Here is a 26381-nt window from a genome sequence, read left to right as displayed (position 1 = left end):
CCATCACCCCAGAATTGTAGGCGTCGAATGGTTTGGTCTTGGCAAATGCTGTCAGTTGTTGATCAGCAAAATACATGCCAACTTCATAAGTCTTCTGATCAGCCTCGAGAACCTCCAACCCTTCATCTTCATTCCAGAAGAAAATCCTCTGGTGAACCGTGGAAGGAACAGCACCTACCCCATGTATCCATTCTCGACCTAGTAGGACATTAAAATTGCCTTCGATGGCGTCACTATAAACATAGTAGTCCTCTTCACACTCCCAATCTGCACATCCAACAAAATCATACCTTCAGGATGTGAGGACTTTCCTACGTAGTCCGAGATCATGATGTTTTGAGGCTTTAAATCAGCCAGAGATTTCCCAAACCTTTTCAACATTGTTTTGGGCAGGATATTCACAGCGGCGCCTCCATCGACTAAAACCTTATTCACCTCCTGCCCCTCAATCATCAAAGTTAGCAACAGGGGCTTGAGGTGTCCTTTCATTTCCTCGGTGGGAGAGTCAAACACAGCTGAGTTGAACTTGGGTACAACCCTCGAGATTTGATTGACCCATATAATCTTGGACTCATAATTGGGGTCCTCGAAAACGTCTTCCCTGTTGATATCCTCTTGTTCATTCACGAATTCCATAGCACCAGCATACTCCGAAGGTAAAATGGAAACTACCCCGCAAATATTTTCCAGAGAATCCTCGAAACCGCTCTCGAAGCAGTCCGTTATCATGTCTTCATCGTCTTCGATGAACTTTCTAGAGGACTCCCCTTTTTGAGGAACTGGAATCGAAAAACGATTTCCCCCCATACCTTCAAAGGTTGTTTTTCGCATCCTTTGCTGCCTCCTCCATTAGGTTTTGGTTAAGTTGTTAAATGGCTGTCGAAAGCCACGTCCATATCCCCCAGCTGAAATTCTAACATTCCCCGTAGTCAAATTCAAAAATTTTCCTGCATTTCCCTGTACCGGGTTTCCCATGCTAGTCATTACTTGTTTACCTCGACCCATTATAGGCCTAGGTGGTGCATTCCATCTTCCAACAGGTACATTCGCGTTCGGCACAAAAGTATTGCCGAACCTAGATGAGTTATACATCTCCATCTTCCCAACTGGGGCATTATATTGAGGCATATGAACTTGCCTCATGGTCAAACCAGCATTCGACCTAGCATTGGGTTTCGCTTTCTCACGCAGCTTCTCAGCTTTGTAATTCTTCATCATTTCTGACTCTTCGAAAGCCTTAGCCGCTGCCCTATCGAAGACAACACTGCATCGAGGACACAACATGACCTCTTTATCAGCTTCTTTTTTCTTCGGCAGAAACTCCAACAGACTATCCCCTTCCTTTGGGTATATGGGTTCTTGCTCTTTAGCAAAATCCTCCATTAACTCCTCGAGCTTCTCGTCAGAAATGGGCTCAATGCTATCATCGTCCTCAGCAGCAACTTCCACCATGTTGATGGGCATCGAAACTAGTTCAACGTAGCCAGTATGGGCAGCAAATGGATCAACATCCACCTTCATTTCCTTCTCTTCAAAAGCCAGGCGACCATCAGTAATCGCCTTCTCGATGAAATCCCTGAAACGCACACAACTGTTAGTCCAATGTCCATACATATTATGATATTTGCAGAGTTTCTTTCCTTTTCTTTGCTCGAAAGGTGGAATTTTATGATTCTCTGGGAGTATAATCTGTTTATCTTTTAGCAAGGTATCGAATATCTTTTCTGCCTTACTCACATCAAAACTATATTTCTTAGTCGAATTTCCTTCTACATTATCTCCCGGTTTTAACATTTGACACCGATACATAGGACCAGGGCGTAACTCTGCTAAGTTAACCTCAAAATCTTCAGTCGAAATCTCGTAATTAGAATCGTCACTTAGCTCGGAGTTTTCTAAATAAGCCACTTTTTCTTTTCGAACAAATCTATCAAATTTTCTCAACCTTTCTTTTTCTAACTTAATTTGTTCGATTCTTCTCACCTTTTCGGTTAACTAGGCCATATCTCTCAACTGTTCATTTACTAATTTTTTGCGTATCGAGAAATCTAATCCTGTTGCTGCGATCCTAACTAATTCATGTTCAGGTATATTAGTATAACATCGCGATTTCAATTGCCTGAACCTATTTAAATAATCATCTAAAGTTTCCTGGCTTTCCCTCTTAATGTTCATTAAATCAACTATACTCACTTTCGTTTCTTCTCGGAAGAAATGTTCATGGAAACTACCTTCTAACTGAACCCAAGTGTGTATCGAATTAGGGGGCAGGGTTGTGAACCATGTAAAGGCATGCTTAGTCAATGAACTTGGAAAATATTTCATTTTTAAATACTCATTGTTTGCCAAATCCCCACATTCGACCCCATACCTAGCTATGTGTTCGACTGTTGACTCAGTTAACTCTCCCGTGAATTTTGAAAACTTCGGTACTTTTATTCCTCGGGGTAATTCTACTTGAGTTATATAATCTGGGAAAGCTGACACAAAGTAGGGGCGTTCATTTCGACCCACATCGAATCCATGTCTATTAAGTATCCTCTCTACTATTTGGTCTAAATTATCCTGTGGGTTTCTATTAGGTCGAACTACATTCTGATGAAAATTCTCATGCCCCCCAGGATTTTCCATCTCATTCAGATTTCCACTCATGGCTCTCGAAGGTGACCCCTCTCCTAATTTATCTCCAATTTTATTTATCAATTCATACAGAGGAGTCATAATATTATGCATTTGTGTCGACAACAAATTGACCATGTCATGATTACTGTGGTCCATTTGTTGTCGAAGAGTCATCATGGCTTGGTTACTAATACCCGTAGGTACATAACTCCCTGGTCGAATCAAAGAACCCTCCTGACTTGTTCCTATATGTTGATACGGGTCTTGCATAACAAAACCCATGCCATTCGGCCCAGGATTATAACCCTGTGGGGATACATGCATTTGTGAATTGGGTCCTATTAACGGTATTGGCATTTCGACATGCACAGGTTGGGTATTTCGCCAATTCTGTGGCATACCCCAGGGATACTCTCTAGTGACATTCGCTAGTTCCTGAGTAACATTTGTTTGCCTAGCTGTGTTTTCGAGTAACACAGGGGATGAAGACGTTGCCCCCTGGTTACATTAGTCACATTATTAGGATTAAAATTTGCTTGTTCTACATCTACGTGATTATTGTTGTTAGTGCCTGTTTCTCTATTAGACGTAGACATTGTTCTTCCACTCCTAAGTCTCATGCAACATACATACCCAAAACTAGTCCAATTATGTTAGATTTAAACAGTCCCACCGGGCGTGCCAATTTGTTTACGGTGGAATTTGTTTTAAGGATTCTTTTTACTCGGACTAGCACAATCAATGTTTCAATTTAGATATGTTAACGTTCTTATGTATTTGGAACACAGTGCAAAGAACAGAGACAGAGTGGAAACTTTCAAGAATTGCTTGTCTCTAAATATTCTTTAAGTATTATCAAGCAATAGTGTTCATGTATGTAAATACTTAAATGCACAGAATGAACAACACGTATATTAGCAATGCAAATCATAGTTCATTTCTTACAATGGTCAAATTACATTACACATGAAAACATATTGATCAAAGTATATGAATACACTACGTGATTAAACGAAGAACAAGAAGACTATTCTACTTCTACTCCTAAAAAGAGAAAATAAAAGTGGTCGAGAGTCAGTCATACCCAAAAACGATCTTATGCACGAGAGCCATATGTGTGTGTAGGCAGAGAATGCTTCAGAAGCTAATTCAAGTATGAGTTTTTCCGACCTCTGTAAAGGTCCGTAATCCTTGTATTTATAGAGCAATCAAGAGCGGTTAATTCTGTGCATGTACGCCTCTAACTCATAACCGCTATCCACTATATTTGCTACGTGGTCTTGAATTATAACTTCCTTTAACCGCTCTTCCCACGTTTCTTGTTTCTTCGATTGATTTTTTGGTAACCGTTTTGCCTTAACCTCCATGTTCTGAGAGAGTCTCAATTTTTCAACTATTCTCGAGCAACACTTGCTTGTTCGATTCTATCTCGAGTGCTCCCACGTCCCACGTGAGATTTGTCACAAGTACTCAGCATGTGTTGATTTTACTTCTCGGGCAGCGCTATCAATCTTTTTCGAGTCCCATAATTTCGAGTGGATCCAACAAGTTTTCTTAAAATAAAGACAGAAATGCTGATATAACACATTTTATCGCACAATTCATTCAATTGGTTAAATTTTTTTATTAAAAATTATAAAATTTAGTAGTTTCACATCTTATTTAATAAATGAAACAACACATTGATAATTTAAAATAATTTTATATATTATTATTCAATCACAAATCATTTATGATAAGTGGTAGACTTTTATAATAAATAAATAAATAATCATACTAATATCTAACAATATTATTTGATATTTAACAATGTAAAATTATTTTACACTGTGAAAACACGTATGACCATTAAACTCTTAATGAATCTCTTTTACTTTTATAAAACTAATAAATTTTAACTAATAAAAATTTGTGTTAAGAAGAGTATATTGGTATTACTTTTGAAATAAAGATGTCAAAAAAGTGAATTTTGTAGTTGGAAACTAGAGAGAGAACCTTATATGTCCAATTGCTATTAAACCAAACTGAAAGGTGACATTTTTTATGTCAGGGTCCAGATTGGCCCTTCTGCCTCCGATGGGAGGGGGTCCTCCGTTGGCTAACTCTGGAGCATAAGCATCCAATCCACGACCCTCAGCACCAACCAAGAAAAACTCAGCCTCCAAAAAATCTAAATTTAGGGCAAATTCTAGAAGGTCACTCTCAGCGGTTTGGCTTGCACTGCCATTGGTCTCCAAAGAGTTAGATCTGGTAACCAGAAAGGGAAGGACCAAGGAAGTTAACAAAACAGTAATGAACAGAGTGTGAAGTGCCATGTTTTATGATCTCTTTTCTAGATGGCAATGCTAGTGAAATTCCCATTCACTTAAACATCTATTTATAGAGACCAACCTAACTTTCATTTGTCAATAATATCGTAGATTTTTATTTTTCAAACCTAGTAACAAATTAGCAAACAAGTACAGGGTATTTTTTTCAATTCAAATGGAATTTTAAAAAATATATAAATTCAGGTATTTAAAATTAGAGTGTGTTTGGAATAACTCTAAAAATTACATTATTTCAATAATCCATTATAATAAAATTAGTCTCGCATAATTTTTTTTACCATCCTAATTTTTCCAATAATTAATTATGAGATTTGCTAACTTACATCTACCAATTTTTTTATAAAAAATAAGTAAGCTGACATACACCTGTATACATTTTAAACCCTAAATTTTTTTTTTTATATAAAATGCAAAATAATAATAATAATAATAATAATAATAATAATAATAAGGTGTTTATAAAGTATAAGCATTTTTGTGTATATTTTAGAAATGAAGAAGTTTAATATAATGCAAGAAAGGTGTTGTTAGGGTTTGTTCATGTATTGTTTTGGTCAATTTCGATCAATGCCATTATTGCGTACCAACTAAGTACTAGTACGGCTAATAAAGAACAGGTAATTAATGTTTATGTTTGACATTCATCTGCGGGGCGTTTGCTCACGGATTAAATTATATTTTTGAAAATTATATCCTAGATTTTCTTTTATCCTGAAGATATTCTTATGGGTGTTTGTATTAATGTTTATTTCCTTTGAAGAGTACTAAAGCAATATGAGAGCAAATTTACATTCAACGTGCATTAACATGTAAGAAATGAGTAAAATAAGCATGCATTTATACTAATCTTATTCGTATTATATGATTCTCGTTAGCCTAAAAATTTCTCGCATATAATAGAAATTGAACATGAAATTTTTTATTAAATAGATTGTTTATACAATATATGAATGTAAGATATTTAATTACTATGTCAATTTATTGGATTAAATGATAATCACCCTTATATATTAAGTCTAAATGACTATTTTGTGACATAAAAAGGTTTATAGAGATTTCTCTTTAAAATAGTATTTTAGGTGCTTTTTTCAAATGAGTTTTTAGGAGTTTTTTTTAACTTCTTATTATTTCAATTTGTATTTACCATATATATATATATATATATATATATATATATATATATATATATATATATTTCTAAATTAAATTTAATAATCTTAAAATAGTTTATCAATAATAAAAACAATTTTTTTTACTAACTATTAAATATTTTCACAAATATAAAATTATATATGTTTAAAAATATATTTATATATGAATTTTAAATTAATAAAATTTATATATTGATATATATATATATATATATAAAATATTATTTATATTCACAATTCATTATAAATTTTGTTTATATAATAAGTATTTAGTCCGTGTACATGTTAAACTACCAATTTTTTATATTACTAGAAATATTTTTTCAATTAAAAATATTTGGTAAATAATTATTACTTTTTTGGAAATTTTTATTTTGAATTAAATATTAACAAATTTAAAAAATGAGTTATAATAAAGTGAAAGTGAGAAATTATATAAAATAACTCTTTCTCATAGAAGTGTAACATTTTCACCCATTCACATGATAATAAAAAAAAGGAAAATATGTAATATAAATTCCTAAGAATAAATAATACATATGAATATTTTTTATAATTTATATTCAAGACGAAAATATTTCATTCTCGCAATATTTTCGAAAATAATTTTTTAAAACGTGAAACACATTCCTAATTTATATATTTTGAAATTTCAATACTCAAGTATTTAATATAACTATATAATAGAATTATTTATTAATTTGAAACTACTTTATACAAGTTGATTTTAGAGTTTGGTGGACTTTAACACAAGATTGCTCCCTTGTCATGCACACACATATGGTTCTTTATAATTGTCTCTAACTACGTGTAACGTCAACATTCCAGTGGAATCTCAATTCAGCATTGGATCTTGAATTGTTTTGAGTGTCACTACTTATCAATCTTAAAATGGACCAACCTAATTACTCGTTTACAATTTAATACTATGAAGGGTTTGGCAAGGAACATATAGTCCATGCATGAGGCAATCTTGGAACGAATTAATGTTCATAATTTATTTATTTATTTTCTATCAAAATTACAATAATAACATCAAATTCGAATACAAAATAACTTCAAGCGTGTGGTTCAGCGGTAGGGGTTGATCCACGCTTAAGCAAGGTCAGGGGTTCGAATCCTGCCTTGTGTATGCAGCCGCGTTAAATCTTGGGGCCAGCTATCCCACCCTTTGAAGTGCCTCCAACGTAGCGAGGATCCTTTGACGTATTCTTTTCAACTCCATCACTAATGTTCAAAATTTGATTTTAAGGGGAGTGTATTAGTTTAAGATTTTATAGGATTTTAAAAGTTTTTTTTTAGTAAAAAAATCCGTTAGTATTTAAAGGATTTTATGTCACTTAAAAATAATAAAGTGATATTCAATCTGAATTTTCAAAAGTTTTTTAAAGAGTCTATTAAAATTCATTAGTATTCATTTGATACTTTTTATAACTTAAAAACAATTCATTGGAATTAAAAAATATAAAGATTTTAAAAGATTGTTGTATTAGACGGATTTTGAAGGACTTTTTTGTAGTATTTATAAATATTAAATTCATAAAATAATCTCATTTGAACCCATCAGATTTTGGAAGATTGTTTGAAGTGACTTTTCAAGTGCTTCAAGAATTTTCAAGTGAGTTTTGCATTTTTTTTTACTATGCTCTTATCTTTTCCATTTTTTTCTCTACTAATAATACTGCATTACTATTCATATATAATATTGTACTATTGTTCTCATTTCATTTCCCTATTTGGTGAAACTCTAGTATATAAATGACAGTATCATTGAGTTGTTCTATTTTTCTATCCGTTCTCTTTAATTGACTTGCTTTTAATTTACTTTATTTAGTTGAGTTTATTCCTCAGATATATAACAAAGAAAATGTTTGAAATTTTAACTTTTGAGTAGTAATTTTTTTTAGCACACATCAAGAAAAAGGAAAGGTGAAAGTTAAATTTGATATCATGATCTCTACAATCAATTATAGATCTTCAAGATCTTGTGATCAATTTAGATTTATTAGAACAATATATATATATATATATATATATATATATATATATATATATATATATAATGAATTTGAGTTAGGGTTTTTGCAAGTAGAATAAGATGAGAATGAATCTTAATTGGAGGAAGAACCCTCTCAGTATAAAAACAACGATCTATCTTCCTCCCTTGAGTTTGTTATTGTTATCTTTCCTCTTTTTTATGACTTAATAATTATTTAATTTATTTTTTATGATGAATTTTATTTTTTAATTTTTATATTGTGAGATTAGGATTTTTTATATTTTTAAAAGGAAATACATTATGGTATCTTACAATTTAATACTAAAAATATTTTTTTGCGAGTGAATAATTAAAAGCAATTAAAAATTAAAAAAAATGTCTTTGAATCTTTTTTAAATTTGAATGTATGAAAAAAAAATCTTGAACTTTTATCGTATGTCAAAAATCCACGAAATTCTACAAAATCTCGCAGAATCTATTAAAATCCTGACTTAAAAGTCTTATAGAATCTATTAAAATCCTGATTTAAAGTCTTGTAGAACCTTACAAATTCTTAAAAGTAATTAAAATCTTACAATTTTTTTAAAAATTTATAGAACTTTTTTAAACTAAAAAAGTCTTTTAGAATCCTAATCCAATATACCCCTTAGTTTTTAAATTAAAAATTCATGATTAATAAAATTGTGTATAATATTTAAATAATTTAAGTTTTAATTTTTAAACTATTATTTTCAAAGAATTATTATAATAAATAAAAATTATTACCAAAATGTTTTTTAAAAATTATTTATAAGATTTTTTAAATTTTTAATAAATATCCACATATACCAATGGATACTTGCAAATATTGAAAAATTTTGCAAGTATTTACTTAGCAAGTACCCATGTGAATATGATGACAAATAAAAAACAAATATTTATTTGAAGGAACAAGTAACAAGAAGCTTCATACCACTGGTACAAGGTACCTCACGGTTGACATTTCTAGTCATCATCGTATCATCATGTGTTGCATATACAAAATAATGATCAAATTATTTCAAAACTAAGTTCTCCTAGTGTTATTTTATTCAATAAATCATGATTAAAATAAAAATCTAATAACTTCAACAATAGTGTTTTCAGGAAAAAACTTAACCTCTTATATTTTTTTCATGTTATTTGTAAATTTAATTTAATTTTTTTATTAATAATTATAAATTAAAATAAATTTATATCACAATATAAATATATTATTATAAATATAAAATATAATTTATATATCAAAAGTATTTTTTATATAAACTTTAGTTTTGTAAGAAGTAATCGTTTATCTTGTACATTAAATAAACTATTTATACTAGTAAATAAATATTGACTATTAGATTACATATAATTAAAACCATCCCATTTTTTCTAAAATTTAATTTGCATGATTGTTGGATCAAGGACACGCTATTGTAAAAGAAAAGCAATATTTTTTTTTGAGAGGAGAAAAGCAATATATTAAACTGTTGAGTTAATAAAATTTAATAGATTCAAGGAATATATTAAAAGTAGTAACTTTAGCGAGAATTTTTTATAGAGTAACTCAATTTTCCTCTATGTATGAATTAATAATATGATTAAAAAAATAAAATAAAAATAAAAAGTTTACGTATTTTAATAAATGATCGTAGAATTTGGTTCCATATATCCACTTATTATTATTATTTTTTAGTTTGGAAGCGTGAGTTATAACTACGAATTTTTTTAAATTATATGTACGATGATGTAGCTGGTTAACATAATCTAATTAGAATTAATATATAATAAAAAAATTAGTCCTTAAAAAATTGTAAGATATTATAACATTAATCCTTAAAATTAAAAAACTGATAAATCTTTGAAATATTAAATAAGTTTATAAATTTAATTATTTACTATTATTTATGACCTTAAATATATAAGTGGGTGGTTGTTTAGCTATACTTACACACACAAAAAAATCCCAAAATTGAAAATGAGAAAATTATCGATTGTTTCATACTACAAAAATTTGTGAAGAACAATTATATGTATATTTAAATTTTTAAAATAAAAAAATACGTAATATTTTTAATGCTACAAAATTTTATTATGAGAATTATCATCATAATTTAAATTTTTTAAATATATTACTCTTATTTATTAATTTTTTAATTCTCCCTTTATATTATATTTTTTAAATAATTATTATATTAAATTTTATAATAATTATCTTGAAATTTATATTAATAGTCATTTTTTTATTGACAATCTAAAACTTTTTTGTATCAATTGAATGATATTACATTAGTACATTACTATTAAACATATATCATATTATATTATAGCAATTATTTTTTGTCACTCATATTTTACAATTTTGTTAACTTTTAAAACTTTATATATTTTATATTTTATTAGTTGATTGTTGTTAATTAACATATTATATTGTTAAATTATCATTTATATGTCGTATTCAATAATTTACGATAAATTAATATTATATTAATAATGAAAATTCTACAATAATAATTAACTAATAAAGTTAAATGAAATATGATAATAAAATATATAAAATTTTAAAAAAGTTACGTGTTTCTTTATCTCCTCATCCACTACTGTCGTCTACGATCCAGTTGTTCACAAGTAATGTTAAATAAGTTAAAAAAAATTATAAATATAAAATGTAACTTAATATATTAATTTGTACCTTGTATTGAATGTAAAGAATAATGAAGATTGAATGAAAAATTAGGATTTAAGAAATAATAGAGTAGAAAGTGAAAAAATAGAATTTAAAAAATATAAAGATAAAATATGATTATGTTGATTGTAAAAGATGAAAAATCAAGAATGAAAAATAAAAAAGAATAAAATCATCAAAAAATGACTAAAGCGATGAAAAAGGAAAATGAGAAAAAGAAGAAGAAAGAAAAAGAAAAATGATGAAAAAAGGAGTGAATAAAAAATAAATTTAAAAATAAAACTTAAAATAAAAATTTAGTTAAAAAAATATTTTAAGAATTTTATTTAAAAAAAATAAAAATGTATTTATAAAAGATAGGAGGTGTATATATCATCAGCCTTATAACATTAAAAAAGTAGGCCCAATTTTCATAACCGGGTTAACGGGAGAATGACCGAATTGGGTTGGTAGTGAAAAGGTTGGGCTATTTCTTAAACATCGCATTGGACCTCTTTTTTCAGTTTCAGAACTTAACGTGATATTGAAATGTAATTTCATGAACTAAATTAACTATTTTGTTACATGTTTGTATCTTGTAACCTCGCTTACTTAATCTCAAATGCAATAACTACATTATACACTAAGGAAGGAGTATTATTCTTGGATATGTATGTATACGTATTTTATTATTATCATTTTCAATCAACATTTATCAGAGACATTATTCTTACATCATGGCGGTATGTGTATTATTATTGATGTTGTTTGTGGTTATGTTTAATACGAGGATCACATATAACTACAATATTAATATATTTTGCTAATAAATTTTTTCCATAAAAATATAATTAAGTAGTAAAACTTGATTGTAAAACAAAAATTAACATTTTATATCTAATAATATAATGATTTATTATTTTGAATTGGTAGAGGAAGACTTCTTATATTTTATTTAACAAAAGCTCGAATCCTTCCCTTGAATTCGAATATTCGCATTCATATTTTAGTCTAATAATTTATTTTGAAATGTATATAGATTGATATGAAGAGTAGTACATTCAGTATATTATAATATATTATATTTATTAAATTTGATAAATATTATATGCATAGTATAATAAATATATTACTTACTAGTAGCACCAATATTAATTACATATAGTGCTTAATAAATAAATAAATCAATTTAATTAATATTATATAAAGAAGAAATCACTTTATTTTGTTTAATAAATATAGTAAATAATAATATATATGGAAAGAAATGTGGTTATTGATATATTTGGAAAAAATTTCAAGAATAACATTAAATATTATGCTAATTTTTATATTTTAGTGTATATTAGTTTGATAATATATTTAAAATTTGAAATGGTATGAAAAGTGAAAAGCACGTAGAGGATGGGGAATTTGGTTTTGGTGGCATATTTTAGGATATTCGGCGAACCTCATCATCTAATAAAGCACTATAAATATACAAAGTTATATAAACAAGGTGAAATAGAGATCATTCATAATGCAGAAAGCAGAAGCAATAACAGAGGAGTTGAAGTCCAAAGCAGAGGTGTATCATGGTGACCAAGTTTGCAGGGACAAGTTCTCTTTGTTGTTGGCACAAATAGGTCTTCCCGATGCCTTGTTAACCATTCAAGACATTCAAGAATGTGGTTTTGTCAAGGAAATAGGCTTTGTTTGGCTCAAGCTGGAGAAGAAGAGGGAGCACAAGTTTGACAACATTCTTGTGTGCTATGATAATGTGGTCACTGCTTATGTGGAGCCAAACAAGATCAAGAATCTCACTGGGGTCAAGGCCAAGGATTTCTTCCTTTGCTTCACTTTGAGTGAGATTTATGTCAAGGCCAATCCTCAAGAAGGACCCGTTATCACCTTCAAGTCTATTGTTGGCTTCTCCATGTCCTTTCCTTTGTCATTGTTTAAGGAAGGGTTTCCAAAACAAGAACCAAACAAGATGATCAAGTTGTAAATAGTGCAAAAATAAATAAAATTGTATTTGTATGTATATATCATGGATTATTAATTCATAAAATTAAGCATCTGATTATAATGATGCGATTTATATTTGCACTTCTTTTTTTAATGATTTATTGGGTGTAGTTTGTGAAAAAACAGTGAATCTATGAGGTACAAGGAAACGAATATGCCGTACGTGTATGAATTGCTTGTTTTAGAATATGCCAAGAGGTGCTTATTATTGTGGTATCTTTCTTTTGCATGGCACACGAGACAAGTCCTTTCTTGGAGGGAAAGGGTCATCGTTTAGACTTGATATATACTTCATAGAGTCGTGTTTCTGTAATTTTGTTTGAAAGGAACATTTACGATGGAGACGCAAAGGTATAGCTACCTTGTGTCTTTTGGTTGTAAACTCTTGCACAAAACATTCGTCATACATCTGTGCTTGGTTACACCACTTGGAGACGGCTTCTTCAACCTTACACAAAAATTTCGTCATACATGTGTGATTACGAGCCAATAAAATTTGTCTTTGATTAGAGCCCTCAAAATAAACTATTCCTATATCAGTTCAATGTAAAGCACTAGTTATAATAGATTAGATTTTAAAAGTTTGAGTTTAATTCTGTCTTTTTAATTAATCTCCAAACTCGAGTATATGTAAGTTGTAGGCTTTTCAGACCAGCTCAACATTTTTTATTTTTTATTTTTTCCAAAATTCAAGTTAGATAATTATTATCATAAATATTTTTATTGGCATATTTATTTTAATTTAATAAATAAAGTATAATCTATCATTTATAAAAAAAAATTGTGAAAAGTATTTATCTATCTATATATATATATAGAATATTTATCTATGTGGACAAATTAAAGTTTATAAAAGTGATAATTTTTAGGCCTTGTTTTTAATTATTAAACTTTTCTTAGTCATTTAGTAAAAATCAATAAGAAATCAAATAATATGTGATCCAACCGAACTAGTCCAGATCCATTTACGACACAAGTTTTATTGAAATATGCTAAAATTGTCTGTTTTTAATTAAAACTTATAAAATTATTTCTAATCAATAATTCATTGTAATATCAATGTCATATATTTAGAAATTATATTTTCATAAAATTTACAACCTTCTATTTAATATATGTAATATTAAAAATAAAGTGAAAAATAAGGACTTCAAAAATATTAAAATTAAGAGTGATAAAGAGTTTTAAAAAATAAATATAAGACACTAAGTATCTTGTTGAAGGAAAAACAATCAAAAAATGAAAAAAAAAAAAAGAAAAAAAAAAAGAGGCATACGAAAAGCGATTAGAAAATGATAGAGTAGTAGAAGAAAATGTGTAAAGAAAGAAGTAAACAAATAACCAATAAGATAATTTTTATATATATATATATATATATATATATATATATTTTTTTTTTTTTTCTTTAAATAAGTATTTAAGAAATTTTTTAAAAAGAACGTGTATATATATATATTAGAAAGAGGTGGTTGATATAACGTTTGCATAAATAAATCACAACTGGGCCAATAAATAAACCAGCCCATTTGAGCTTAATAAGAGTATTGAAAAATATATATAAGCCTCACATTTGGCAAAGGAGAGAAAATTAAAATATGAGTTAGAACTTAGAAGAGCTTCAGCTATTTTTGTTTTTTTGGTTAAAGTATCATTTATTGAAAACGCCCAACAACATTTGCACAAGTTCAGGCTGATAAAAGAAGAGCATTTCAACGATGCACAACATATAAAATATTAAGTCTAGATTTGTTTATAGTGAGACTTTTCAAACTTAAACACTAATTAGTCCAACCGTACATTGGGTCATCATTTTACAGTTCAACACTTCACATAAACTGTTAAAATAGGAGATCAATGAATCGCAGTGCTATCCTACTTGAGATCAATGTGTGTGTGTTATAGTTTATTTATAAGAAACTAACACGTTGATTTCATTAAGACACTAACATTTTGGCATTGCTTTTCATATATTAAAATGGAAACACAGGGTGTATTTTCATCCTTGTGGACCCAAAATGGTGGTACAAGAACAAGTCGTTGATTATCCACGAGTAGGAAGATGTTTGTCTGTTAAGAAAGCATGAATAAGGGAAAGAGCCTCACTGGGCTTGTTCAGTGGCACCATATGACCAGCTCCTCTCACTGTCACATATGTTAACCCTTCATATTCAACTATTCTTCCTCCAACCTAGGTAGGTACGTAGAAATACATGAGTAATGCTACATACATAGCCAAATGTAAAATAATACTAAAGTAAGAAAAACATATTCTATTCTAAACTATGTTCAACTATACATGTGAAATTTGTTGGCTTGACCAACACTTCACATAGCATACAAAATAATATTATAAATTTCAAAGGTAAGTTATGTTTTAGTTTAGAAAAACTGAAGGGGTTAAGGAGCATGAACCTGATTATGATGGTACCAAGTTCGCCACCTAGACTTGAGAGGTAATCCGAGGGCCTCAACGCAATATCGTGTCCCTATCACTGGACATCTTCCATCTGTGTCTCCACTGTACCACAAAACAAATTTTGTTATCTTTTAACATAAAATTAGAATAATAAGAACTCATATCTTTAATTTTGTAGTCACATGTCTCTTTAGAGTATTCAATGCACATTGTTTATATATAAGGCATTAAGGCTCAACAATGTGTAGAAATTATGAAGCATATGACCATAGTGGCTATGTAGGGTTTTTAGGAGTTGTTTTATTTACTTTTTACTTTTTAGGCGTTGTTTTATTTTTATTACTAAAAAGAGAAAGAAAGAGAGAATACAGCTAAGAATACCTGTAAATCCATATCTTAAGCCCACCCTTGATGAGTTTGGTGTAGATAGGTAGAACCGAAAAAACAGAGAAATTGTAGGCCCCGAATATAGAATTACTAGAAAATGATACACAAATTAACATTTAATATTCATTAGTAAAAATTAAAAGAGAGCAATGAAGGACCAAATTCTAGTGGTTACTTGCAAACACTCCATGTTCCGTTAGTGGCTCTTTTAGTATCTGCATGAAAAGATGACTGCACATCTTTTCTATTGAAATATTCTACTGCATAATTGGAAAAACAAGGGTCATAGCCCCCAAAAATTCTCATCCTCTTTAGTCTATAATCATTTCTCATCTGCAAGAGGCAAATTTTCCCTCAACTTACACCATTTGATATGAAAAATTAGTGATCACAATGTAGAATCTATAAATTTGTGACATTAATTATCTACCTTTGTAAATGATTCAGGGTCGTTATTGTTGTTATCATTAGCTATGGAGGATGTGCTGTTTAGACGACATGCCGGGGCATAAATGTTGTATATGTCAATTTCTAAGTAATCTTGGAAGACTGGGTCCATGGCATGATTGCATTCATTAGACCAATTGAATTGTTTAAAATCGCATACTTGTTTTGCTTTGTCGTATTGCTGGTCTGATATAACTGCGTGGCTCCATGCATATTCCAGCAGGCCTTTATAGTCATAGTAATCATTAGTTTCTGGATTCCCTACCTGAAGATTTGAATATATCCACTTAGAAGGCAATTATATCATCTGGGTATACATGCTCTCCTATAATTTTTTGTTTTGGACAAAATTTATCTGAATTTCCTTATGTGCTATTATATTAGTGTTGTTCTCTAACTAAAAGTGAAGTTTTATCTCAGTAATCTACATAATAAATGTTTGTATTGAAGATTGGCATTGATTATTGAGGTTTAATTTTGATCAGAAAATAACACTAAATAACAACTAAAGATCCGCGATGAAGTTTTACTTTTTCTTTTCTTTTCTTTTTGGTTAGGGGGGATTTACTTACAATAAAACCTTTAAGATTAATAAAGGGGTATTTGTAGCTATCTTTGTTTCGATCAAAGATCAACTCTGCAAGCTGAGGGATATAGTGACCTGGAAAATATGGAGAATGAAGATGTGGTTATGCTAGTAACGTATTTGTGACACAGAGAGATCATAGAATGGTGAAGTTAAACACTAACCAGCATAGCTTTCTCCTGATATAAAAAAGTCCCTGGATTTGAACTGTGGGAATCTTTGTAGCCAATTCACCAAGAAATTGTAGGCATCCTCAGCTGATTCCAAGTAGTTTGTCAAATATGGGCACTTTAATTAATCAACAAAATCAGAAGGTAATGGAAACTGACCAACAAAATGATCCTCTAATATGGTGGGGAAATCAGAAGATGTGTTGGTATAAGAAAATCCTACTCCAGCAGGGGACTCCACAAATAACAAATTTGCTTCTGCGATTGTTTAAAATTTTCAAGTCAGTAAAAAATATTATCAATCTCTCCCATTCATTTTTTATTATTGCAGTACTTATTAGCACAGTATTAATTATATATAACAAGAGATATTCAAAAGAACAAAATTCAAAGGTGGAAATAATATACATATGATATGCATAACCTTGATTCCACGAGTATTTGTTGAAATGTAGTCCTTCCCCATTTTTGCTGACTAAAAGAGGTCCAATCTCAACAACTGCACCAGTCCCAATGGAGGAGCATCCGGGTCCTTCCAAGCAAACCAATCAAATGAAATAGCATCAATTTAATAATATCTCTAATTATATACATAACCTTAGAGGAAATATAAAAAACTATGCAATGGTGGTTGACATGTTACAAGCATGATAACAACCAATCACAAACCTCCATTGAGCCAGAGAAGGAGAGGCTTCTTGGAGGGTTCAGATTGAGCTTCAAAGAACCAATAGAAAAGAGCCCTCCCATGGTTTTCATTGACGGTGATGTAACCTGAAAAGTGTGAGATTGAGGGGCTTGAAGGTTGGCCAGGAAGGTATATTATTCTATCAGATTCATATGTTACATTTATTGCAGTTGCTTTACTAAACAAAGTAATTAAAAGAGAGAAACATAGTAGCTGGAGACACAAAATAAGATTCATATTCTCGTGCCACTAAAATCGACCTCTTTGGCCAAAACATTGTGTTGACCACTCTTATAGTGCAAACAATAGTGACAGTGAGCTCAATTGGATTTGGTATTGTCGGAAGTGGTCAATGCATACATACTTGTAACCGGCCTTGGCCACACGAACCCAACAGCATGAGTTGTTTGACCTCAATGATGATGCATGTCATGTCACTGTTTTTTATTTTTCAAAACGGCTAAGTTGATTGTCACTATTTTCTTATTGATAAGGTTGGCTAAGTTTATTGTCACTACTCACTGGCACTTCCTGTGTCAATCATCGTGGTGGTCCCTTGAATTTGATCAACTGGATTACATTACATTAATGTTTTTGCGCTTATGTTTATGGAAAGAGTGCAAAGGCAAACTTGCTAAATTCATCAGCATGCTCTTCCAAAGGCAAAATATTTCTTTTAAGGGACATTAGTCATTAATTGTGTTGACACTGCATCTTTGGATGGACTCACTTGTATTTTTGCTAAATTCATCAGAATGCTCTTCCAGGCGAAATACTTCTTCAAAGGGACATTAGTCATTACTTGAGTTGATAGACTAAGTAAACTATACAGCCAAAATTCACTGCATCTTTGGATTGATTCTCTTGTAATTCTGCTAAATTCATCATTATGTTCTTCCAAAAGCAAAAAAACTTCTTCTAAGTGTCATTAGCCATTACCAAATTTCGTGATCATCAATATTATTATTATTATTATTGTTATTATCACTATTATTGTTACTGTCGTTGTTAAAATAATCATTATTATTATTAATATTATTGTTGTTGTCACTACTCATCACTATCAATATCATTATTCTCATTATGTTCCATCCATCTTTACCTCGCCCACCTCCCAACTTTCACCATTAGCACTAAAAATAATCTTTTTTAATAATAAAAATAGCTTTTTTTTTGCAGAACAATGTAAGCATTATGTTATCTTTGAATTTATTAATATGTTTTTTTTATTGTAATCTATAAACACAAATACAACAATTTTATTTTATTTTTAACTAAAAATTTAATAATTATAAAAATCAGTTTAACATATTTTTATATATTAAATATCTCTTATTAGAATTATATATATATATATATATATATATATATATATATATATATCTAAATTATATGCCTATGTAAATACATTTATAAGGATATATTCTTTAAAAAATATGCACTTATATAAATTAAAATGATATAAGATATATGTGAATATAAAATTATTTGCATAAAAATTAATATCATAATCACTTTTATATATTTTTAAAAAAATTATATGTATATTATATACGTGTGTATATGTGTACTCTCATGTACATGAAGCATTCATTTAAGCAAATTTTGGGCCGAGATTAATTTGCGAAAATTTACTTTAAAGTTATTTTGGTGTCAATTTTTCATGCATTGTAAATAATTCAGTCCTCCTCTTTAGATCTCCAATGTCTTGTAAGGCACTTTCAATTTGATTTGCAATTCCTTCCTTAATTAGTCTTTCTAACCCTTTATCGTTATATATTCAAAGTTCTTTATAATGTTATGCTTCGATATAGTTTTTTTTTATTCTTTATTTAATTTTTGTCGTGATTTAATCTCCTATAGCTTAATTTTAGGTTTGATTGTGATTGAAAAATTCTTTTTAAACTTTGAACCGAATTTAGACATCCAATAAACTTTGTATTAATAAATCAAACATGATTTATTAGTCATATTTTGACCTTTTATCCTAATATAATTACTTACCCAAGTTATTCAGGAAATTTAATTACAGAAATAAGGCTCATACTTATAAGAGATTAGGATTAATTTGAGCATTTTTATAGTTTGATGTTAATAATTGAAGTATTAAATGAATAAATAGCCTTTGTATTGCATAAAAAGAAAGTTGGGTGAAGTCCAACTCTAACATTTTCATTATATTTGTTAACTAGTTATTTTTTGACCAAAACATTTTTAGAAGATTTTTTTTAAAAGAAATGGTTTTAACCGTTGTTATCACTCTTTTATATATATATATATATATATATATATATATATATATATATATATATAATTTTTTAAATTGTTTATCTTTTTAAATTTATTATTTATTATTTTTATTTTAGATTTAAAATATTTTTTTTATAAAAAGTTTATCAAATAGATAAAAATTACCTTGTATTACAATATAAATTATTTATCTTAAATTTATAATATAATTTATATGTTCAAAATATTTATTATATTTGCAAACTAAATTTTATTCACTTTACTTATTTTATAAAAATCCCAAAAAGAGTTTTTAATTATATTTTCTTTAATTTTTCTATTTATTTAAGTTTTTAATTTTTAATCTTCTATTGATTATATGAACCACTATCAAATTCGTTGGGCTTAGGTAGTATAAACTATAAAGTGTGTTTAAACTAACTATGCGCAAATACTCAATACTTGTATCTCATATATTTTTAACATCTTCTGATGTATTTATATTTATTAAATTATGAGTTTATCTATTAAAATATTAATAATATTATTAGTATTAATTTATTAATGTTATTATTAATAACATTTTTTTTACTCCGTATTAACAAATATATATGCATTTTGATTCCTAAACCCTAAACAAATATAAAATTCAGACTCACACACTAATTAACATGGTATGGTAGTAAGTTGATAAATATAAAATTCAGACAGGATATGAATAGTATTTTAGAAAACTAGTTGAGATATATGTCTTTACATTAGAATTGGATTGTGTTAGTTATGTAGCGAGATTGCAGGTTAATGTGATGTAATATGAGTCGAAATCACTTGTTTTGTAATTTTGGCAGTTCTTAATAAAATTAATTTTGACTTTCAAAAGAAAACCTTAAAATAATTTGATACTTTTTTCTTCTTTCAATTTTTCAATATCACACATAATCGCGTTGTGTGATCAAAAATTGATATTTTTAACGAAAGATTAACCGAGATCAAAATTATGATAAGGGAAACAAAATCACAGGAGAAGAAAAATACATTTAAGCCAATATTAATTTATGATGCAGTAAAAATAAATTGAACTAATGTGATTGTTATCATTCTAAAGGATATTTGAAGTTAAGGATGTACACATATGATTGTTGTTGATTTAATGAGTGATAGATAGGAAAATGGTGAGAGAAGTGGATTTATGATCCAAGTGTGTGGGCTGTTAAGAAAGCATGAATAATGGAAAGAGCCTCACTGGGTTTGTTGAGTGGCACCAAGTGACCAGCTCCTCTCACTGTCACATATGTCAATCCTTCATATTCAACTATCCTTCCTCCAACCTGCATTGTTTTCCCATTCTCTATCAATATATCAAAATAATACATTTATGATTATCTTAAGAATCAATTAGGGGCTTCCAAATTCGAAAACTAAATTATATTTTGATTTAGGAAAATTGAAGTGAACCTGATTATGATGATACCAAGTTCGCCAACTAGATTTGAGACGTAATCCCAGAGCTTCAACGCAATATCGTGTCCCTATCACCGGTACTCTTCCATCCGCGTCTCCACTGTACCACACAACTATATTAATTAATTATACATAAATATCTTTTTATACACAAAATTTAAATACTTTATCATTATTTATTTATGCCAGTCATGATATAAAAATGATGATGCCAAAAAAGGAATCACCGTAAAGGGTATATGGATATTAATCCCTACATACAGGGCACATGACCCTTTCGCCGAAAGCAAATATTTCCCTTGTCATTCAATGCACCTTGTGTAAATCATAAACCATATTTTATTTTATGAATCGTAAAGGGCATGGATATTAATCCCTACATACAAGACATGATCTATATTATTTTATCACAAACAAATCAACTCATATTTTAAGACATACTTTACGATCTCTGAGAGAAGAGACTTAGTTAAATCATAAAACATATATAATGACACAGAAATAAATGTTATAATTTCATTTTTACTAACCTGTAAATCCATATCTTAAGTCCACCCTTGGTGAGTTTGGAGTAGATAGGTAGCACCGAGGAAACAGAGAAGTTGTAAGTCCGCAAAATGGAATCACTAAGCAATTAGACACAGAAATCAACATTCAACATTTCAATAATAAAATTTATTAAGTGCAATGAAGGACCAAATTCAAGTGCTTACTCGCAAACCTTCCATGTCACCTTAGTGGCTCTTTCAGTATCTGCATGAAAAGATGACTGAACATCTTTTCTATTGAAATATTTTTCTGCATAATTTGAGTAACAAGGGTCATAGCCCCCGAAGATTCTCATCCTCCTTAGTCTATAATTTTTTCTCCCCTGAAGAACCAAATTTCCCTCAAATTAAACCAATTGATACAGAAATTAATTAGCGATCATGATTTAAAATCTATAAGTTTGTGACATTAACTAACTACCTTTACAAAAGATTCAGGATCATTACTATTGTTATCATCAGCTATTGAGGATGTGCTGTTTAGACGGCATATCGGGGCATAAATGTTATATATGTCAATTTCTCTGTAATCTTGGAAGACTTGGTCCATGGCATGATTGCATTCATCGGACCAATAGAATTGTTTAAAATCACACACTTGTTTTGCTTTGTCGTATTGCTCATCTGATATAACTGCGTGGCTCCATGCATATTCCAGAAGGCCTTTGTTGTCATAGTAATCATCAGTTTCAGGGTTCCCTGCCTGAAGATGTGAATTGTGAACATATCTACTTAGAACTTAGAAGGCATTGAAATCAATTTTTTATCCTTTTCTTTTCTTCTTGGTTAGGGAGGATTACTTACGATAAAACCTTTAAGATTAATAAAGGGGTATCTGTTGGTGTCTTTGTTTCGATCAAAGATTAACTCTGCAAGCTGAGGGATATAGTGACCTGGAAAATATGGAGAATGAAAATGTGGTTATGCTAGTAATGTATATGTGATAGAGAGACAGTGAAGCTAAACACTAAGTCACTAACCAGCATAACTTTCCCCTGATATAAAAAAGTCCCTGGATTTGAACTGTGGGAATCTTTGTAGCCAATTCGCCAAGAAATTGTAGGCATCCTCGGCTAATTCAAGTAGTTTGTCAAATATGGGCACTTTAATTAATCAACAAAATCAGGAAGGTAAAGGAAACTAACTGACCCACAAAATGATCCTCTAATATGGTAGGGAAATCAGAAGTTGTGTTGGTATAAGAAAATCCAATTCCAACAGGAGACTCCACAAATAACAAATTTGCTTCTGCAAGGGTTTTAAATTTTCAAGTTAGCAGAACAAATCAACAATCTCTCTCCTTCTTAATACTTATTAGCAAAGTTATAATTGGATGTAACAAGAGATAATCAAGCAAACACACTACAAAGACAAAAGAATAAGGAGACAATATACATGTGTACAAACCTTGATTCCAGGAGTAGTTGTTGAAATGTAATCCTTCACCATTTTCGTTGACTAAAAGTGGTCCAATCTCCACAACTGCGCCATACCCAATTGAGGAGCATCCGGGTCCTTCAAAACAAACCAATCAAATGAAATGGTATCAATATATATAATAAGACCTCTAATCTAAGTATCTAACTATGCAGTAATATGAAAATGATGGTTGACATGTGACAAGCATGAGAATAAATAATGACATACCTCCATTGAGCCAAAGAAGGAGAGGCTTCTTGGAGGGTTCAGATTGAGCTTCAAAGAACCAATAGAAAAGAGCCCTCCCATGGTTTTCATTGACAGTGATGTAACCTGAAAAGTGTGAGATTAAGGGGTTTGAAGGTTGGCCAGGAAGGAGGTTTATTCTATCAGATTCATAGGTTACATTTATTGCAGATGCTTTACTAAACAAAGTAATTAAAAGAAAGAAACATGGGAGCTTGAGACACAGAATAAGATTCATATCTGCTACTAAAATGGACCACTTTGGGGAGAACATTGTGTTGATTACTTACTCTTATAGTGCTATGAGTAGTGAGTGTGAGATCAATTGGAATTGTACACTTGCCACTTGATGATGCATGTCACTAACCCTTCAGCTCCAGCCATTGTGGTGGTCCGTGGTCCCTATTATATCACATTCATATTTTGGGTTTATCTATAACCAATAATAATCTGTACACCACAAACTATGTATATTGCTATTATGTTTTAATTTGTATCATTATTTTATTTTATTTTTTAATTTTAAAAATAAAAACATAATTATATACTCTATTGCAGATATATTTAGAGAGGTGACTCTTTTCCACCTGTTGTTTATAAAAAGAGTGCTGAGACAAGCTTATTCTACCAAAAAAATTAGCTGCATCTTTGGATTGACTCGTTTGTTTTTATTCTAGACCAGATTTGTCAGAAATGTTCTCCCAAAGGTGAGATGTTTCCACTAATGCTTTGCTCTGTTTGGAGGATGCGGAGAAATCGAAAAGAATAAAAAAGAAATGGTAAAAATTGATTTTAATAAGTAATAGGTAGTAAATATAGTTAAATTTGTAATTATTTAATAGAAATAAATAAATATTTTAAAATTGTATTTTATATAATTAATTTTTTATGTAAAAATAAATTGTTTAGACAATTATTTTTTTGTCCTTTAGTCTTTCACTGTTAATTAACTTTTTTTAAAATGTATATTTAGATAATAGTGTGGAATAGTCTTATCCAAACTTTAAAAAAAAAAATCCATATAAATTTACTCATAAAAGATGTGAAATTGAATTCATGATGATCTCATTATAATATCCTTTTATATCCACTTAAATCTTTTTCTCTAAATATATATATTTTTAATTAATTTCTTCCCGCACATACCATAACAATCATTACTTGATAGATTAAATTAATAATTAACTAGATTTAGACGCATTTTGTTATTTTAATACATTTATTAAAAAAGTAAGACAAACACGTTAATAAAAATTTGAAAAGGGCGGTGATATTTTCGTAAGATTAAAAATATTGTCAATATTATTAGAAAAATCAAACAAGTGGTTGTGAAAATATTTATTGATGAAATTAAAGTTTTACATTTTTTTCTACATACATGATTTATGAATTATGTCAAAATAATCTTAAATAAAAATATAGATAAAAAAATATTACAAAATAAATTAGTAGTTATTATTGATAGAGTTGACAACTAGTTTTTCATTCTTAAAAGATACAATACAATAGTGAGAAAATTTTAATACATAATAAATGGGTACAAATGTATAAAAGAATGTGAAAATCAAAGAGATATCTTATTTATATGTAATATAAATTAAAAGTATATATTTGAATAACTTTATGTATATTTTTATCATTAAAATAAATTTATGTTGATTATATATTTGAAGAAAAACGAGAAACAAACAACAATTGAGTTAATCTAGCCAAGTCAAAATTAACTCTAAAACAAAAACTGGAGGTATGTGACTTAAAAATTTAAACTAAAAACATTATAGAAATTTATTTATACTAAAAAGATAAAAATATTAAATTAATATGTAGTAAAATAAATAAATTATCAAGTCAACATGAGAATATAAATAATTAAAAAAATGGATCAGGACTGTAGTTACTTTTAGTTTTAATATTTTGTATTTTTCAACGAAAACATTTTTAAAAAATTTTCTCTAACAAAAATATTTTTATTTTTTTCTTCATTTTTTTTTTATATCTTTCACATATTTTTCTATTTTTTGTTTATAAATTAAATTTAACATAGTTTGAATAAATATCAATAATTAAAAATAAATTTATATAAATTATTTATCATAAATCTAAAATATAATTTAAATGTTCAAAATATTTATTTATTATAAATTTAATATAATTTATATATTTAAGATCATTTATTTATGATACATTATAATTATGTAAAAGAAAGATGAAAGATTAAAATTATAGTAATGTAAAATACAGAAAGTATTTAGCAAAGTGGAGCATTGGAAAGCTTAGTTGACAAAGGTGCAGAGTGGTGGGATTCCAGTGTGTTCGGAATCCTAAAACATAGACACGTACAACACACTTCTGCAAATGCAAATGCAAATGTAAGATTGGGATTAGGATTAGGATGGTGACAAAATAGAATATATTATGACTTTAAAACCATTAATTAACCTTCCTCATAAGAATCAAATTTTAATTAATGCTGCTTAATCTATAGCCATATTTTTAAAATATAAATTTTGTTGATTTTTTTTCTTCCAAAACAATCCGTCCTTCTCATATTTTATTATTTAATTTATTATTTTTTAAAAATTTATTTTTCAAATTTCTCACATCTCTAAATAATTATTCAAAATTGTTTACATTCTAATTTAAACACACATATTTAAATGTAATTATTCTTATCATTTGTTTTATTTTTAATTTTTAAAAGTATAAAAAGATGCAAAATATCTTTTTTACACAAATTTAATTCCTTTAAAATAAAGGAATGACATAATTATTGATTAAAAAATTAACGATTGATAATTATAATAAAATTAAATATATATATAAGATATAAAATTAATTATAATATTTATTATTAATATTTTAATCAACTATTATTATTAATTTTATCTTTTAAAATAATTTTTTTTTCTTTAAAGAGTCAAATCCTTTATACACAAGTGATATCACCAATGGAATTGGGTTGAAGATGAAGTTAAGTGAGATGGTTTAATAAAACATTTCTTGTTAG

At 28.7% G+C, this 26381-nt stretch overlaps 3 protein-coding genes across 3 annotated transcripts; 1 reads left to right on the top strand and 2 right to left on the bottom strand.

Annotated features, from left to right (window-relative positions):
• Positions 1–12259: 12259 nt before the first annotated feature.
• Positions 12260–12852, top strand: LOC109810984 (plant/protein (Protein of unknown function, DUF538)). Its single transcript, XM_020374601.3, has one exon. The coding sequence runs from the start codon at positions 12290–12292 to the stop codon at positions 12755–12757; it is 468 nt and encodes a 155-aa protein (XP_020230190.1). The 5' UTR covers positions 12260–12289; the 3' UTR covers positions 12758–12852.
• A 1652-nt stretch (positions 12853–14504) lies between these two features.
• Positions 14505–17787, bottom strand: LOC109810983 (serine carboxypeptidase-like 26). Its single transcript, XM_020374600.2, has 10 exons — positions 17453–17787; positions 17208–17315; positions 16943–17041; positions 16778–16870; positions 16600–16688; positions 16011–16292; positions 15756–15913; positions 15575–15670; positions 15190–15295; positions 14505–14965 (listed from the first exon to the last, which is right to left on the bottom strand). The coding sequence occupies exons 1-10, from the start codon at positions 17706–17708 to the stop codon at positions 14819–14821; spliced, it is 1434 nt and encodes a 477-aa protein (XP_020230189.1). The 5' UTR covers positions 17709–17787; the 3' UTR covers positions 14505–14818.
• Positions 17788–20715: 2928 nt separating this feature from the next.
• On the bottom strand, positions 20716–23666 carry LOC109811022 (serine carboxypeptidase-like 33). The gene is made up of 10 exons (XM_020374652.3): positions 23357–23666; positions 23117–23224; positions 22859–22957; positions 22690–22782; positions 22514–22602; positions 22131–22412; positions 21875–22032; positions 21692–21787; positions 21156–21261; positions 20716–21028 (listed from the first exon to the last, which is right to left on the bottom strand). Exons 1-10 carry the CDS (start codon positions 23646–23648, stop codon positions 20888–20890), a joined length of 1464 nt encoding a protein of 487 aa, XP_020230241.1. The 5' UTR covers positions 23649–23666; the 3' UTR covers positions 20716–20887.
• Between the last annotated feature and the right edge of the window lie 2715 nt (positions 23667–26381).

The sequence above is a fragment of the Cajanus cajan genome, chromosome 5, assembly GCF_000230855.2.
Source record: "Cajanus cajan strain Asha chromosome 5, NIPB_CcT2T_4, whole genome shotgun sequence".
NCBI classification, from domain to species: domain Eukaryota; kingdom Viridiplantae; phylum Streptophyta; class Magnoliopsida; order Fabales; family Fabaceae; genus Cajanus; species Cajanus cajan.
This window is presented reverse-complemented; position numbering and strand designations above follow the sequence as displayed.

Coding starts and splice junctions, on each gene's coding strand:
- LOC109811022 (XM_020374652.3), bottom strand. CDS start 23,648: ATGTTCTCCCCAAAGTGGTCCATTTTAGTAGCAGATATGAATCTTATT. Junction 22,413..22,513: donor TTAATCTTAAAGGTTTTATC/GTAAGTAATCCT, acceptor TCACATCTTCAG/GCAGGGAACCCTGAAACTGA. Junction 21,029..21,155: donor CTTGGTATCATCATAATCAG/GTTCACTTCAAT, acceptor AAAACAATGCAG/GTTGGAGGAAGGATAGTTGA.
- LOC109810983 (XM_020374600.2), bottom strand. CDS start 17,708: ATGAATCTTATTTTGTGTCTCCAGCTACTATGTTTCTCTCTTTTAATT. Junction 17,316..17,452: donor CCTTCTCTGGCTCAATGGAG/GTTTGTGATTGG, acceptor TTTGCTTGGAAG/GACCCGGATGCTCCTCCATT. Junction 14,966..15,189: donor CTTGGTACCATCATAATCAG/GTTCATGCTCCT, acceptor GTACCTACCTAG/GTTGGAGGAAGAATAGTTGA.
- LOC109810984 (XM_020374601.3), top strand. CDS start 12,290: ATGCAGAAAGCAGAAGCAATAACAGAGGAGTTGAAGTCCAAAGCAGAG.